Source organism: Carassius gibelio, chromosome A21 (assembly GCF_023724105.1).
Source record: "Carassius gibelio isolate Cgi1373 ecotype wild population from Czech Republic chromosome A21, carGib1.2-hapl.c, whole genome shotgun sequence".
In the NCBI taxonomy this organism is placed as follows: Eukaryota; Metazoa; Chordata; class Actinopteri; order Cypriniformes; family Cyprinidae; genus Carassius; species Carassius gibelio.
The window spans coordinates 7,647,401-7,662,062 of NC_068391.1; the positions used below are offsets into that span (position 1 = coordinate 7,647,401).

Here is a 14,662-nt window from a genome sequence, read left to right on the forward strand (position 1 = left end):
GCTAAGCTTGTAAAAAAAAAGCAATAATCTATCCTGGGAAATAAAACAAGATCATTTGTATTTTATAATGTTTTTGCACCTTCAGTGTCATTCTCAGTGAAGCTCGAACTGATCACCTCTGTGCAGGAGTGATCTCTATCCTTACATTCTTCGAAAACACTTTTCTATGAAGAAATTACTGTTACTTGTATATCAAACATTAACAAATTTTAAACACTTGTATTGCTCGTTGTCAGTTACTGTTAAAAATGCATTAACTAATCTTAACAAATCAGACCTTATTTAAAATGTTAGCAATCACAATTTAATATCACTGATAAAAGCAATCATTATTACATCTCAAAAATAATATCCATGTCTTCATACTGTAAATTATAAAGTTATAATGTCTAAATTCGCCCTGGAAACAACTAATTCAATTTTTTAGTTAAATGTTTTTATTTATTTAGAAAAAAAATTTGTAATTGTAATGTTGTAATGTTATCAGCCAACATAAAATCAGCTGTCAGCTTATCAGTATTGACCTGAAGTGTAATATTGGTGCATCCTTTATAAAAATGTCTTCTAAAAAGAAAAAAAAAAAAAACTTGGGACTTGACTTTAAACTTGTCCTTGAAAGACTTAAAACTTGACTTTGACTCAACTCAAAGACTTGAGACTTGATTTTACATCACCCTGCAAGAAAGCCATGAGACAACAAGCCCACATTAAGTATGCCATTTGGAACAGGGCCTCCCTTTTTACATACACTGTACTGCAAACTCCAAAGTGGAAGACGTGAGAAATGGAGAGGGATATTACTTTTTAAAAGTCCTCCTCAGTCAGCCCTATTTGAGAGAATTTAAAAAGCCTATGAAATCTCATGGGTCACCTTCTCCAGTGAGCATCCGTCTGTAGAGCTGTGAAAGAAGGCGCAACAAAGCTGGAGGCAATCGCTCACTCTCACAGGGTTCAATCAGTCTGAACATGCAGCGCTGAAGAGAGCGAAATCAGAGCGCTGAAGCTCAAGCTCAAGAATGTGATCGAACCCCGTTAAATGCTCTTTTCTCTCATTACCCAAGAAACACAAGGAATTCAAGATTGAAAACATCCTCTCAGGACGCTGTGAGAAGTTAATGACAGAAACGAAGAAATTAACAGAAAAGCAAGTAGATATGCCACCTCGCTGCGATTCTGCGTACCCCGTGGAGGCAAACACTTGTTCGTATTCATAAGAGGATAATTAGAAAGGTGCAAACTGATTTGTTTTGATTGGGATTTTTTCACAGGGCGACCAGACGGCTTGTTCCACAGGCGTCTGGAGCCTCACATTCTCCCCCTTCACGTTACATGGTCCTCTAGCGCAAGGTCATGAGTTAAAATGACATTTAGCAGCACGCTGGGCACATTGGGTAGAAGAATTTATGAGGATGGCGTTTGGATGGGGGCATTTGATGGGGTCCTCAATCTAGTGAGGTGGGCAGTGCCAGCAGCCATCATTAACCTTCACTCTAGCAGATGTCCATGTTTAAAGGGACAGTTCACCCAAAAACTAAAAAGCTGCCATCATTTACCCAGCCTCACATAGTTCCAAAACAAGTTCATTTGAATACAATGGCAATGCATCATAAATTTAATATCTTAATAAAGCACCAATTGCTACAATCTATATCTTAAGTGTTCTGACTGGTTTTAGAGAAGAAGAAAAAAAAAAAAACATGCTGATGTTTAAAGCATTTTACAGAAAAAATATTGCTTGCCTTCATGTAATTAAATTAATTTTGTGTTTTACAGAGATAAAATAAATAATTCAGATTTGGAAAGACACAATGGTAAATGATGGGCAATTTTTATTTTTGTTCTTTTAATGGATGTGAGGTACACTCAAAACAATTTAGACAGAAATTTAAGATTTATACATTTTAATTGCATATGAAACTCCCATCAATATAGTTTGAAATAGATGGGATACAGAAATTTGTTTCAATCTCAGATATCTTAATTTAATCCTGCCTATTCTACATATTTTGACCATGTTTATACTTTTCAACTTCATAAATGTTATTTTTCCCCCACAATGAACACGTGTATGCTAATTCTAAACAAATAAAAAATGCATTTGAAAACTAAAAAATAAAATAGATGCAAATAATAATATGCCATGATTTATTGAGTACATAAACCTTACCTGTCTTATGTTTGACTGACAAATATGCATGACATTAAATTGATTAGATTGTTAAAAGTGTATAAACTGATGATATTTTATATGCAATTCAAATGCATAAATCTTAAATGTAGGCCTAAATATTTTTGAGTGTAGCTCAGCTAACTGGGCACGTCTGTTGACAGTGTACAGCCAAAGTCCTTGAGCTGTATAAGATGACTCGTATACAAGTCCATAATTCCTCAACAAATCTCCCTCCTCAAGATTAGCATTGGACAAATGTTGCTTTCCAAACTTGGACTAGCTACAGACTAATAGCACTTCTATAAACAAGACAGGGGTGAGGGAGAGACAGAGAGAAATATAGTACTTAGAGGAGAGCTACTTCATCCAACAATGTTTCAGGTGTTTAAAAAAAAAAAAAAAAAAAAAAAAAGAGCGGAAAGTCTCAGTGCCAGGAATGGATTTACAAGGATTTAAGAATCCTCCCCACTTGAATCAACCCTTTGTGAAGCAAAGGACCTAGGGGACACACTTACTTAAACACAATGCCATGTCTCTGCATGTGTGAGAATCAAGGCTTCATTTTTTTATAAATACTTTTTAATTGATGCATCAAAGCAATATCATTGATATAACATGATCCAGAGGTATAATGCATCCAAATAAAGCATTTAAACATTTCTCAAGAGTCCTGCTCTAGTCAAGCCCCTCCATCCCACAGACTATTTGACTTGCAAATGTCAGTAGAAATATTTCAGTCAACGGCTTTGATAAAATATTCCCTTTATTCTCTCTCGACCCCACAAACCACTGTCTTGACACCACAAAAAAACAAGCTGGCTTGACTTAGTAGGGAGCAAGGAGCCCTCAAGATGACCTCAAGAAAGAGAGAAATTGAGATGGTACTCAAAGCATAGAAGAGAGAACACTACAGAATCAAACCAGTGAACAGCATCTCAAGAGACATTATTAAGGATAAAAAAAAAAAACACTATAATGTAGAAAGACAGTGATACGCATATTCAATATTCATATTTAATAATCGAGCACTTAACGAGCAACATTCACATCTTCACTGAAAAAGTGTTTCATTCATCCAATTAAATTTTTTACTTTTTTATATATATTTATTTTTCATTGGCTCAAGTTAAAAAAATATAGATGTGAATCATTACCCTAAATTTTTTGGGGATGAACGAAACTTTTTTCAGTGTTTACATTCATGTTAAATTCAATATGGCAGCCATTCTGATTAAGGTCTGTATCAATATAATAATTAAAATTTTATATATATAAATTTCGATAATCATATTGACTAATACGAGTGCTTGAGACTGAGAAAGCATAATTTTTTTCAATAATTAAATGCATCCATGTTAACAAGTTAATTGTTTTCCACCTAAGGCAGATAAGATGTTATACTAAAACAAATGTCTGTATTAATGCAACAAAAACTAAATGAAATTGTAACCTTATACTGGAAGGCGGTGATATCATCACACAAATCGCTCACATCTGCTGGATAAACCAGCAGACAGCCCAGCTAGAGTGATCACATGGTATCGCCACAGGAGAGATAACACAACCCATTTCCTGAGGCTGTGTGGGATAGAATTGATCCTTGAAGGATACTTAAGACAGTCTGCAACATTATAATCAGGACAACTTGAATATGGTAAACAGCAGAAGTGATGAAGACTAACAATAACATGCTGGATTAAATTAAAGCTCAGCTGAAAGAAAATAAGGATTTGGTCAGTCAGCCTCCAAACTGTTTATACCAATAGTCCATTTTATTCTTTCTAATGTTATGCATTTCATTTGGGTTCACAAATGCAGCACACAGAAATCGCCATCTCTGTGCATCACGTATCCCTCCTTCCAATTTACTAGGAAGGCATATAGGAAGAGAAAACATCTCAGTTACCACATTAAAGTCACAAAAGTAATAAAACATCTACAACACATAAAAATAATGCCTTTGAGGGTTAGCGTTTTCATGTATATTCTTTTCCGCTCTGAAAATATTTTCTGCACTTCCAAAAAGGCCTTTCTATTTCATAATATTCAGGATAGATCACAGCTGGCTGAGATTTTTCCCCCCTTCAGCAAAGCTGCTAAATGAGTTCAGGCCACAACTTTGAAAAGCGCAACACCCCACTGCTGAACAACTACATCAAAAGAATCAGAAAGCTGTCAAAAACGTGCTTCTGGATTTTTTATTTTACATATTCGATTGGGTCCAGCGTGGATTTCCAACATGTCGCCGCACGACTCCTTTCATTATGACAGCCAGGCGAAGGAGGTTTTTATAAACAGTGACATGTAAATCTAGTCTTGCATATTCAGTTCACCCCAAAAGGGACCAGCAGTATTTGCACACTGTCACTTAACTTCTGCTGCTTGACTTCACGGGAGTAAGGATCATTATGAAATTTATATTAGCCACAGAAGAGGTGCAGATTTTGCAATAAATAATTCAAAGAAAATAAATAAATAAATAAATAGACTGCAGCAATTAACATTTTGTCTGAACCTAGTAAATTACATTCGATTTAGTTTTCTGTTCAGAATCATGGGAGAATCATGTTCTATTTGAGAGAGAGAGAAAGAAAAAAAGTGATTCTCCATTTATCCAGAATTGTGCAGCTATGTGTGACTGACCGTTTCTCCCATGACATGCAGTGACTGGCAAATGGTCATTTTGAGCTCTGACCCAGGGGTGTAGACTTCATTTCAGAAGTGAGGGGGACAGAAATGTCAAACACTTTTTATTATTATTATTTTTGGTCTAATGGACAGGTTTCATTATTATTACTGTTTAACTTAATTTTCCTAGCCTTCATCCATATTAAAGATTTCCTGGAAGTGAATAGACACAAACCTATTATGTGGCCAGGACGTCTATATCTCACCCTATAGCAAAGGGAAATAAAACTTAAGAACAGGCCATGAAACAGTCTATACCCAACCTAAGGTCATTTGACTTTAGATAGTAAATGTTGCATGTACTGTTCTTTAAATTGGCAAAGTCACCAAAATATCAATAATACAAATCCATAAACCTTCTCTCCCTGCAGGAGGCTGTTACTTTCAGCATTTTGACTGGACAAAACTGAAGCCAGTGGTTTTCAAGTCTCATAAAGTTAGCAAATCAGCATACTGGCCTTGTCATTCTACCCTGTAAGTGACTTCTTGGTACCACACGGCCATTCTTTTTGTAATACACAAAAACTCAGACAGCTCGAGTGGGCGAAACCTTGAATGCAGCCTTTCGGAATCAAATCGATGTTATGAGGTGCATTTAATTGCATATAAATCCATTATTTAATGCTATACGAGGCAATCCAGTTATTGGAGGGAATATTGCGGCTATTACAAGCCTGGAATGAGTGAATGTGTTTACTCGCTTCGGCTGAGCAGATTGCTGGTGTGCAGTGATGAACACAGACTCTAGGATGAGAAAGAAAAAAGGAGGTCCTGGCCTGCAAAGAGCCTCATTCACGACCCATCTTCTGTGTACTGGCTCTGACAGCAGGTCAATGTCGATGCCAAAAACAACCCCCAGAGATGGTACCTTCATTTTCAATCCGGCTAATACAGTTCCATTTAATGATTATAATTAGTTAATTGCCTATAAAGACTTGGCCTGAAAACGGCCCTCAACAACCAACAGATTCGCAATGGAATATTGTACGCAACAAACAAAACTGCAACTCTAGCAAAGCCTTTTATTTCTAAGACTCAGTATGTAGTGAATTTGACATTAGGAACAGACATTCAGGTCTGTTTCAAAGTGAACGGCTCACTTAACACAGGCTCAGTTCACAACTAAGCCTTCGTAAAGCTTGAATTTCATTTTAGAAACACAGCTTTTTCAAATGTATTGAAATGAAGACATTATATACTACTACTGCTACTAATATATATATTTTTTAATACACAATAAATAATTTTTGCTACATCATAATTGAATTTTTTTTCTTCTTCAGGTAATGTGCTTCATGTTTCTGACCAAAAAAAAAAAAAAAAGATTCAAACAACTCTGCAATGAGAATTGCAATAATAAAAATGCAAGGTCTATTATTAAGTCTAGTTCAAAGCTGCCCTTTTCAAAAGCACATAGCAATATGATTATTGTGATTGGTGCAATAACGGGACATTAAGCATCAATTTACAAACAAGAATTTATTTTTTGATATAATGCAAATCAAAAATGACTTCAGTGAATTAAGTGCCTTGATTAAATTGTGCAGCTGAACATACAGGACAGAGTGAACAATGAAAACCCAGGGGGTCAATAAAAAGCATGCCAGATGGACATTCTAAGTACATTTATTGGCAAAAAACACTTCCTTTGTGCCCTCTTCCAGGAAAACCCCACTTGAATTGACTTAACATAATCCGAACATGGGAAAGTGTTAAGTTCCCCATGTCAAGAGAGTGTGTAGTGAGTATAAATATGGGTTTGGATGAGACTGACCTGCTCCAGGGATCTCAAACCAGTCCATTTTGCTCTCTTGCAGGACCAAATGAGAGTCCGTGCATTGCTTCTGCGGGCTGAATGGCCACAAGATTAAAGGCTAACTTAAAATGGACCATGATTCCCACCGTTCGCTCTCGCTCAAACCCTCTCTTGTGAACCTCACTCATACGGACCCTTCAGCAGAACATGGGGCCTAATTATCATGCAGAGTGCATGCTGGGATGGAGTATATGCACTGACGGTCGAAAGGCCAGAGCACGCAGGTGCAGGAAATGAAAAACAGACTTAGCAAGAGGCGAAGATGACAAGATTTCACTTGCGGAAAGTAAGACAACCACACTCATGTTCCATAATTCAAACTTTATTGATGGTTTTCCAAAGTAGCTCCAAAATTAGGCCTGTACAAACTTAGAAATCAAAAACTGAAGGCCACATATTCAAAAAAAAAAAAAAAAGAAAAAAAAAAAAAAACCAAACAACCGAGAAAGCAGACAACTTCATGTCAAAAAGAGCTCAGAGACAGAGGGAAAAAAGGAGACAGGAGAGAAATAACCAGCATTATCCTTCACAGAAGGATATAACATGTCCTTCTGGTAGACAACATTACAAAAGGAAAGAACATTTTCAGTTGCATCCAAGGAATTACACCTTTAATACTTTCTTCCTATTGGTCTACAGCTAAAACACACAGCAGGACTCAGGCTCCACCATCTGCTGTTGGTTTCGTTCTTTCTACACCTGCTTGGGGTTCACCTGCACCTTCGAAATAAAGCAGATCTCCATGCCTAATGCTAATCTGGAGGCAAAATACAAACATTTAACGGCAGATCCAAACAGGCATTCATAAAGGGATAAAAGCGCCCAACGTTGTGCAGCTTGTCAGGTGAACAGCGGTCCAGTAGTTAGCCAGAAGCTTTTGCTGCCTTGCGAGATGTAGCTGGAGACTGATCCTGTCTGGATGTGGTGGAACTCTCTCAGGAGGCGTTCGGCTGAAGGCCTTTGGAGGCAGCAAGCATTGCTCGTACTTTCGCCATGAGGTCCTACAAACGAGAAGAAATGGAGAAAAAGTGATATACTACAGTATTCGTAAGGGAGCAGAGCTGGAAGAGTTCGTGAGAGACTAATCATAGTAGAAACACAACAGGAAAACCAAAACCATACGCTTGAAGACAACTTTAACCATTTGAAATTCAGATTGGCTTCTGGCCTTGTATGTATGAGAATCCAACGTGCTAAATATGCATAAGGATGTCTAGTGGCATCCTATAGAAGAGAAGACCATCGGCAAATAGCTGGATTCCTGCTCTTCAAATGCCTCCCCTCATTCTATGTGGCTCAGATTACATTAAAATATATAATATTTAAAATACGCCAATGTACATGTCAGTTAAGCTACAGGTTAAGATACATTTCGGCCTGTTCCCTTATTATAATGGCTTTCTTTGCCACCAGCATATAATCACATCAAGGTTCTTTACTGCTTTCAAATTTGAAAGCAGCTCAACTTGGCATTACATATCAGTAAAATAATCTTTCGAAACAGGTGGCTGAATTGCACGGTTGTCATAGGAGCAAGGTTTGCTCATTGACGTTTGCAGAATTCAAGTCACCGCTGCTTTCCACCCCCTCGTCCAGTCGAAGGAAATTTATTAACCCTGAATTTCCAATAAAACCCCTGCAGAATGAATCACTAAACAAACAAGTGGTCAAGAAAAGCACAAACAACACAGGCAAGGACCAATGTGCCTCTAGAGAGAAGGGTCTGCTGGTGTACTAGGGTGAAATCATCATAAAAGTCATTCTAGGGAAGTGAAACCACAAAATGACATGGATGGCATTAAATAGTGTACAGAGACTGTGGCTAAAACAGACTAAATCAGGGTGTGGGGGTTGAGGAATCTTGCACATCACCTCCCACCAGGTTTGAGTGCCATCCAGAATAAACCTAAAAATGGATGGATCGAAAAAATTTCCTATTCTTGTCAATCCACTTCAAATTCCACATCAACTTTCTGTATTGTGTGACTAATTCAATTAAAAATTCCCACACATATAACACTCGAACACAGCTAAAAGAACCAATTCAACGAAGAACCAATGAGAATGTCTCTCTGATCATAGTGTGTTGATCCAGTACATTAGAGTGGCAGCCCTAAACTGGGATAAAGGGCTCTCTATGCTTCCAGCTGACCTGAGCAGATTACTGTAATGAAAGGAGGATATCTTCAGGCTGCTTAGAGTTCATTGTGAGACCACAGCTGGCTGAAGTCTGAGGACATCTGGAAATGTGGCCACCTAACTCTACTCTTGCTCGATTGAAACCTAAGTGTTGCTTTCTGACATCAAATGACCAAACAAGAGCTAGTCGTAATTGGGACTGAGGACTGCTTTTTGTAATTTGTACCCACATTTTCAGGGGTCAGAGGATCACCCCACTTTCAGTTCAAGGAGGTTGCACTTCAATCATAGGCCCATGCCACTTAAAAACATTTTTGAAATCTCACATCCAATATCACTCTGAACTAACCCCACGTTTAAAAAAAAATCTGACTGTCATTTAGTCATCTTCTTCATGACCCTTTACTCCTGTCTGTTTTAGGCCAGCTTCTGAATGGTATTCCAGGTGTGGTTTAGGGTCTTCAATTCAGCTTCCACTGTTCAGTGACAGGTGTTTTTTTTTGGTCTTTCTCCCTTTGATTTTCCCTCTGGCGTCCAAAAGATATGGAGCCAGATTAGCCTCACAATTTACAGCACAAAAGCACAGAACAATTCACAATTCATAACACAATTCATAAAGACACAAGTAAAAGCATAAATATTTCCATTTAAAATTACATTTATGATGTTACATGTATTTATGGATCGTCAAACCTGCATTTGCAAATAATCACACGTGCGTTGACTGCTTTGAATTTATGTGCAGTATTTTTGAGACGTTCCTGGGAGGGAGGGAGGGAGGGACGGACGGACGGATATATTTTTTTTTTTAATTGGAAGATCTGTTCAGCCAATCGCTGAACACTTTTAATCCACCAATCAAAACGCTCCTTACTAAACCAACTCGAGAAGCTCAACGCTGCACTTGAACTGTGAATTGTTCCGTGATTGGGTCCTTGATGTAAAGACATTTTAATGGGTACCATCAGATAAAAAAAATTACTTTACTGACTCATTGAATCCGTTTTTTTTTCATCCTCCATGCTGAAATCTCTCCGCTGTTTGTTATAAATCTCCCTTAGGTGGTGGAAGGGGTTTTTAATGCCTGATCAAAAGTTCTGAAGTTCAAAAGTTGCAAATCTGATACAACTACTAGAACAACAACAACAACAGAACACATTACATAATTGTTGTTAAATTAAATATCTGGACATTTAACACTTAATAACATTAAAGATTGAAAATAAGCATTAAAATGCCTTTACATCAAAGAACAAATGCACAGTACAAGCGCAGCGTTTAGCTTCTTGATTCTTTAAAGTAAGGAGCGCTCTGATTGGTGGATTGAAAGCCTACCTTGATTGGCTCAATGTAACATCCATATTTGGGGAAATATTTATGCTTTTATCTGTGTATTTATGAATTGAGTTTTCAATTTCCGAATCGTAATTAAATGTATTATCTTTAAGGCTGATCTGGCTCAATACACAAGGCCAATCCAGGTGATGTCTTCTCGTCTACAATCACCTGATGGCGATGGTGTTCATACTTTCTTGCTAGCACTGCATGAGTAGTTGTTGGTTAGAGATGGTTTTGGGCTAGGAGATTTCCAGGATTCTTCAAAGTTTCCTTGTGTGGAAAGCTTACAGTTTGGTAAGATTGCGCTTTAATTCATATGCACCCTGCACTTTTTGCATGATGCATTTAATAACGTAAGACTTTTTCAGCTTGTACTGGATTCAGTGTAAGGTTGCTCCAACATTCAGAGCTCTAAGGTTAGGTAGGAAAGACGCATCTTCGATAAGGTCTCATTTTAGCATTGTTACTATACCGTGAAGACCTCCACATGTTGATCACATCAATTAGTACAAGAGATTTCTTTTCACCCTAAATCACAGTAGGGGGTACTCGAGAATGCAATGCTTCTCAGCTTCTTATCTTGCACACAACAACAGTAATGCTCTCATAACTTGCCAGGGTGCATTTTGCAACCCATAAACCCCTCCTAATCAAACCATCAGTCACCTACCACACTTCACACAAAGCCCAAGCTAAACAGTAGCAAATAAGAAGGGAACACCGACATTTTAAATATGGGGAGGACAGCACAGTGCACTAGAAAAGAAAAAGAGACTATTGGGTTCCTTAGGGAGAATCATAAACCAGCCTCCCTTGTTTGTCTGACAGGAAGATAGAAGGTTCGTTAAATCCCAGGGGAGTAGTGTTAAGATCGAGAACACGCTTCCCCAGGCTTTAATGTTACATTCCCCAGCCTTTTTTATTTGCCAGTTGTAAAAAACCCTGTCAATCGCTACCTGAGCGCCTCATGAGAGCACTTCTTCCTCTATCAATAGTCGGGATGTGCATGTCTGCGCTGGAACACTCTCCTCTGGAGGATCCAATATAGTTGCACGATGTAGAGCTACGGGCAAAGGATCAAACTGAGCCAAGCTGAAACCTGCTTCTCTACCGGCAGGATCTACGGGTGGTCCGTTGTAGCCCAGAGCTTTCGTTGCCTTGGCTAAAGGGGGTAACTTGGGACAATGGAACTTCCTCACGCAACTGCAATGCAAGCATGCACAGGCCTGCAGAAGTTCCTGCCGGCAGTTATTTGTCAAGGTGAACCGTGCTTCTATTGATTCAAGCAGCAGTTGCTGGTTTTAATAAGAGCCAACACGTTTTTGCTAGATGTTGCCCCCTGGAAGTCCTGCCCCAGTTCTGAGGTGTCAGAATTGTTTTCATGCACCTGGAGAAAAGGGAAGTGAATTAGGTTTCCAAAAGTTCTGAAATCATGTCAAGACTGTAGACTTTTTTTAGTACAGAGGGAGCGAATAAAAAGGCTTTTATCCTGCTGAATTCTCTTTTTGTTGAAGACCAGATGACTGCAAATGAAACACAGTATGGTGTACACTGTTTATCTTCTTACATTATGCATTACTCACATCCTCTTCCCTCTGACACAACTGCATTTGTTTTTTTAAATAAACATAGTATCTACCTTTCGTCTGCTCTAACAATAAGCAAATGGAAGGAAAGCAAGCACACTCTGCATTTCATCTTCGCTGCACAAGGCCAGAGATTATAACAGAGCTGCAGGGACTGACAGCTGCATTGAATCAGCATCTCTTTTTTTCCGTTTACCCATAAACATACACACACCTACATACCCACCCCCGGCGACAGGGTCATGCAACCAAATCACTATATTTCTCATTTTCGGCACGTAAGGCTCGGCAAACACAAACCACTGAGACCGTCTGATTCTAAATGACATATATTAAAGCCTTATTAAGCATCTAAGGGTCTCATCAGTTCTGCTACACAATTTTGGTCTGTTTTTCCATTAGGCACTGAATTGAGACAGGAGAGGTAGGAAAAGTGTTGTGTTTTTTAGCTTCTTACAGTTTTTGCAAGGCAGCACTGTATTGATATTTCAGATGCATTCTGATTAGAGGTCTATAGTAAAACCCTCAACCTTACATATTAATTTGGCCTGAAACTGCATAATGTACAAAACACACTCGCATAGAACGTTGCATTAAAACGCCAAAGAATGGAAAAGAACGCAGGGTGTCAAGACACTTTCTAGAGACTTTTCTCTGCAAATATATATATATATATATGTATATAATTGTGCTTAAATGTAATTAAACTACACAATGAAAATAATTCATTTACACATTTTAATCTAGTAAAAGTCCAAAATTTTAATCTAGTGAAAGCTTTGTTGCTATATGGAAGTTAATTTCTTGATGGCATACCTGAGTGATTTTGCTTTGCACGGAAGAGACAATCGTGGAGGACACTTGCTTGTCTTTCTCCTGAGAGCCATCCCTGTTTAATAAACGAGAGGAAAGAGAAAGTGAGACAGTGACAGAGGGACAGAGGCCTGCCATTTGGCATGGCTTGTGAAAAACACCTTAATACAGTATTCATGACGATTGGTGAGTGCGTAATCACCGCAGACATCTCAGGCTAAAACTGAGCGACCAGAAGAAGGTCATTAAATATTAACCCAATGCCGGAAGAGACACAACAACTGCACAAATAAAAACAAAGTCTAGAGAGAGGCACACGGTGGGAGGTAAAGAACAGTAACAAAAGCAACTTTGATGGAACTTGAAAAAGTTGTTTAAAAAAAACAGTTGTGTTTTAGCAGGTTTTTAAATCAAAACCTCTATAAACTTTCTTTTTTTCTTAAATTTCTTGTACAGTTCATTCATATTATGCTGTCAAACCATTTTATCAAAATGTCATCATTGCTGAAGTTGTCAAATCATACCTAAAAGCATTATAACTTCCAAATTAAAAAGCTACAGCGCAGACTGTCTTTGTGTCTCACAGGCAGTGCTCTTGGCAGAGCTTAAATTAATATTGCAACAAAGAAGGGAAAAATATGCTTGAAATCTATGATTCTGACTGAAGCAGACTGAACTTCAGACAGAGGGTGGGTGGCTCTCGCGAGGTTCATGCTCACTGATCATTCAGTAATGGGACCAGAGCGAGATGCCCTTTACCTGGACCTCCCCAGGCTGGAGGCGGGGCTTGCGGCAGGGGAGGGGCTTGCAGAAACTCTGGCGTTGACTATGCCTCTGTCAGGGGACGCTGAGGGCGAACAGGAGGAACCCTTAAACTGGTGCGATGACTTTGAACCCTTCTTCTTTTCATGAGGTGATCTGAAAACAAATAAATAAAAATAAAAAAAGTTTATCAAATAGATCAGCTTAAAATCTGTTGCATTATGTTTGGATACAATAAACAATGCCATTCGTTTTTATTTAAATATCTGGTGTTATGCATCAGACAAACAAGATTTTAGAGGGGAACATTTTAGGTTAATAACAGCATGTTTATTTTTATTTTTTAATTAATGTATTATTTCTTCAATTACCTTATGCATTTCTTAATTATTTCTTTGAACCATTTTATGTTTACCATAAAAAAAAATAATAATATTATAAATATATATATTTATTGTGGAGTACTTTGAATTACCACTGTGTATAAAATGTACTGTGTAAATAAAATGTCCTTGACTTGTATCTCACACTAAGTTATTGCATAGGTTTGGATTGCACACATATTGGGAGCATTGCAATTTTCTGATGCTTTTTTATTTTATTTTGGATTTTTGGTCACTACATGGTTTAAGGTCACTACATGGTTTAAAGTCACTATGCTTTTGTTGCATTGGAAAAGTTCATTGACATTAACAAGTGTCTTACTTCTTTGCTCCATATAAGATGGAAAGTCATAAGGTTAGAACAACAACATATAAATAATGCAAAATGTAAGCATTGTCACTTTTCATGAACTATCAGAGGAGTTGGAAAAGCCTTCATTCTTGAGGCTCTGTGGACGAAAAATTGGAGAGACAGTTACTGTTTGACAGGAGGTAACACTGTGGACACGACCCTTCAGCAAGACCCCCGATCCAGAACTGCATCAGCGAGGGGACTGGAATAGACCATTCGCACATATATAAAAGTCTATATATAAAATCTCCAGAGAAAAAGCACGCACAGTCCATATCAAGGGGCCTTTATCTCCCAGGCGGCCCTTTATGAATATTTTATTTGAACACCTTAGGCATGTCCTCTAGTTGGAAAAATTAATTTTTAAAGGAGCACCCAAGTTCAGTTAATGGGCATAGTGACCTCTAATTACCGGTGGCACTGTAGCAAAATGACAAGACATGTTTGTAGAGTGGATCAAAGCAGTCCTAGGAGACACAATGAGGTTAAAAATGTGCTGCTGCAGACATGTCAAGAATTCCACTTGAGGCATAAACTATTGTGGCTAATTGAATCAGTACAGTTGTGGCCAAAAGTTTTGGCAGTGACAAATTTTGTGTTTTGCAAACCTTGCTG

The 14,662-nt window shown here is 38.0% G+C and overlaps 1 protein-coding gene across 1 annotated transcript in view; it reads right to left on the minus strand.

Annotated features, from left to right (window-relative positions):
• Positions 1–6,980: 6,980 nt before the first annotated feature.
• LOC127941564 (splicing factor, suppressor of white-apricot homolog) overlaps positions 6,981–14,662 on the minus strand; it is an 82,197-nt gene continuing 74,515 nt past the window's right edge. The window contains exons 16-18 of the mRNA XM_052536750.1: positions 13,310–13,468; positions 12,554–12,626; positions 6,981–7,675 (exon numbers count right to left, since the gene is read on the minus strand). Of these exons, the coding sequence (XP_052392710.1) occupies positions 7,610–7,675; positions 12,554–12,626; positions 13,310–13,468 (298 nt within the window). The 3' untranslated portion in view covers positions 6,981–7,609. The remainder of the gene's footprint in view (positions 7,676–12,553; positions 12,627–13,309; positions 13,469–14,662) is intronic.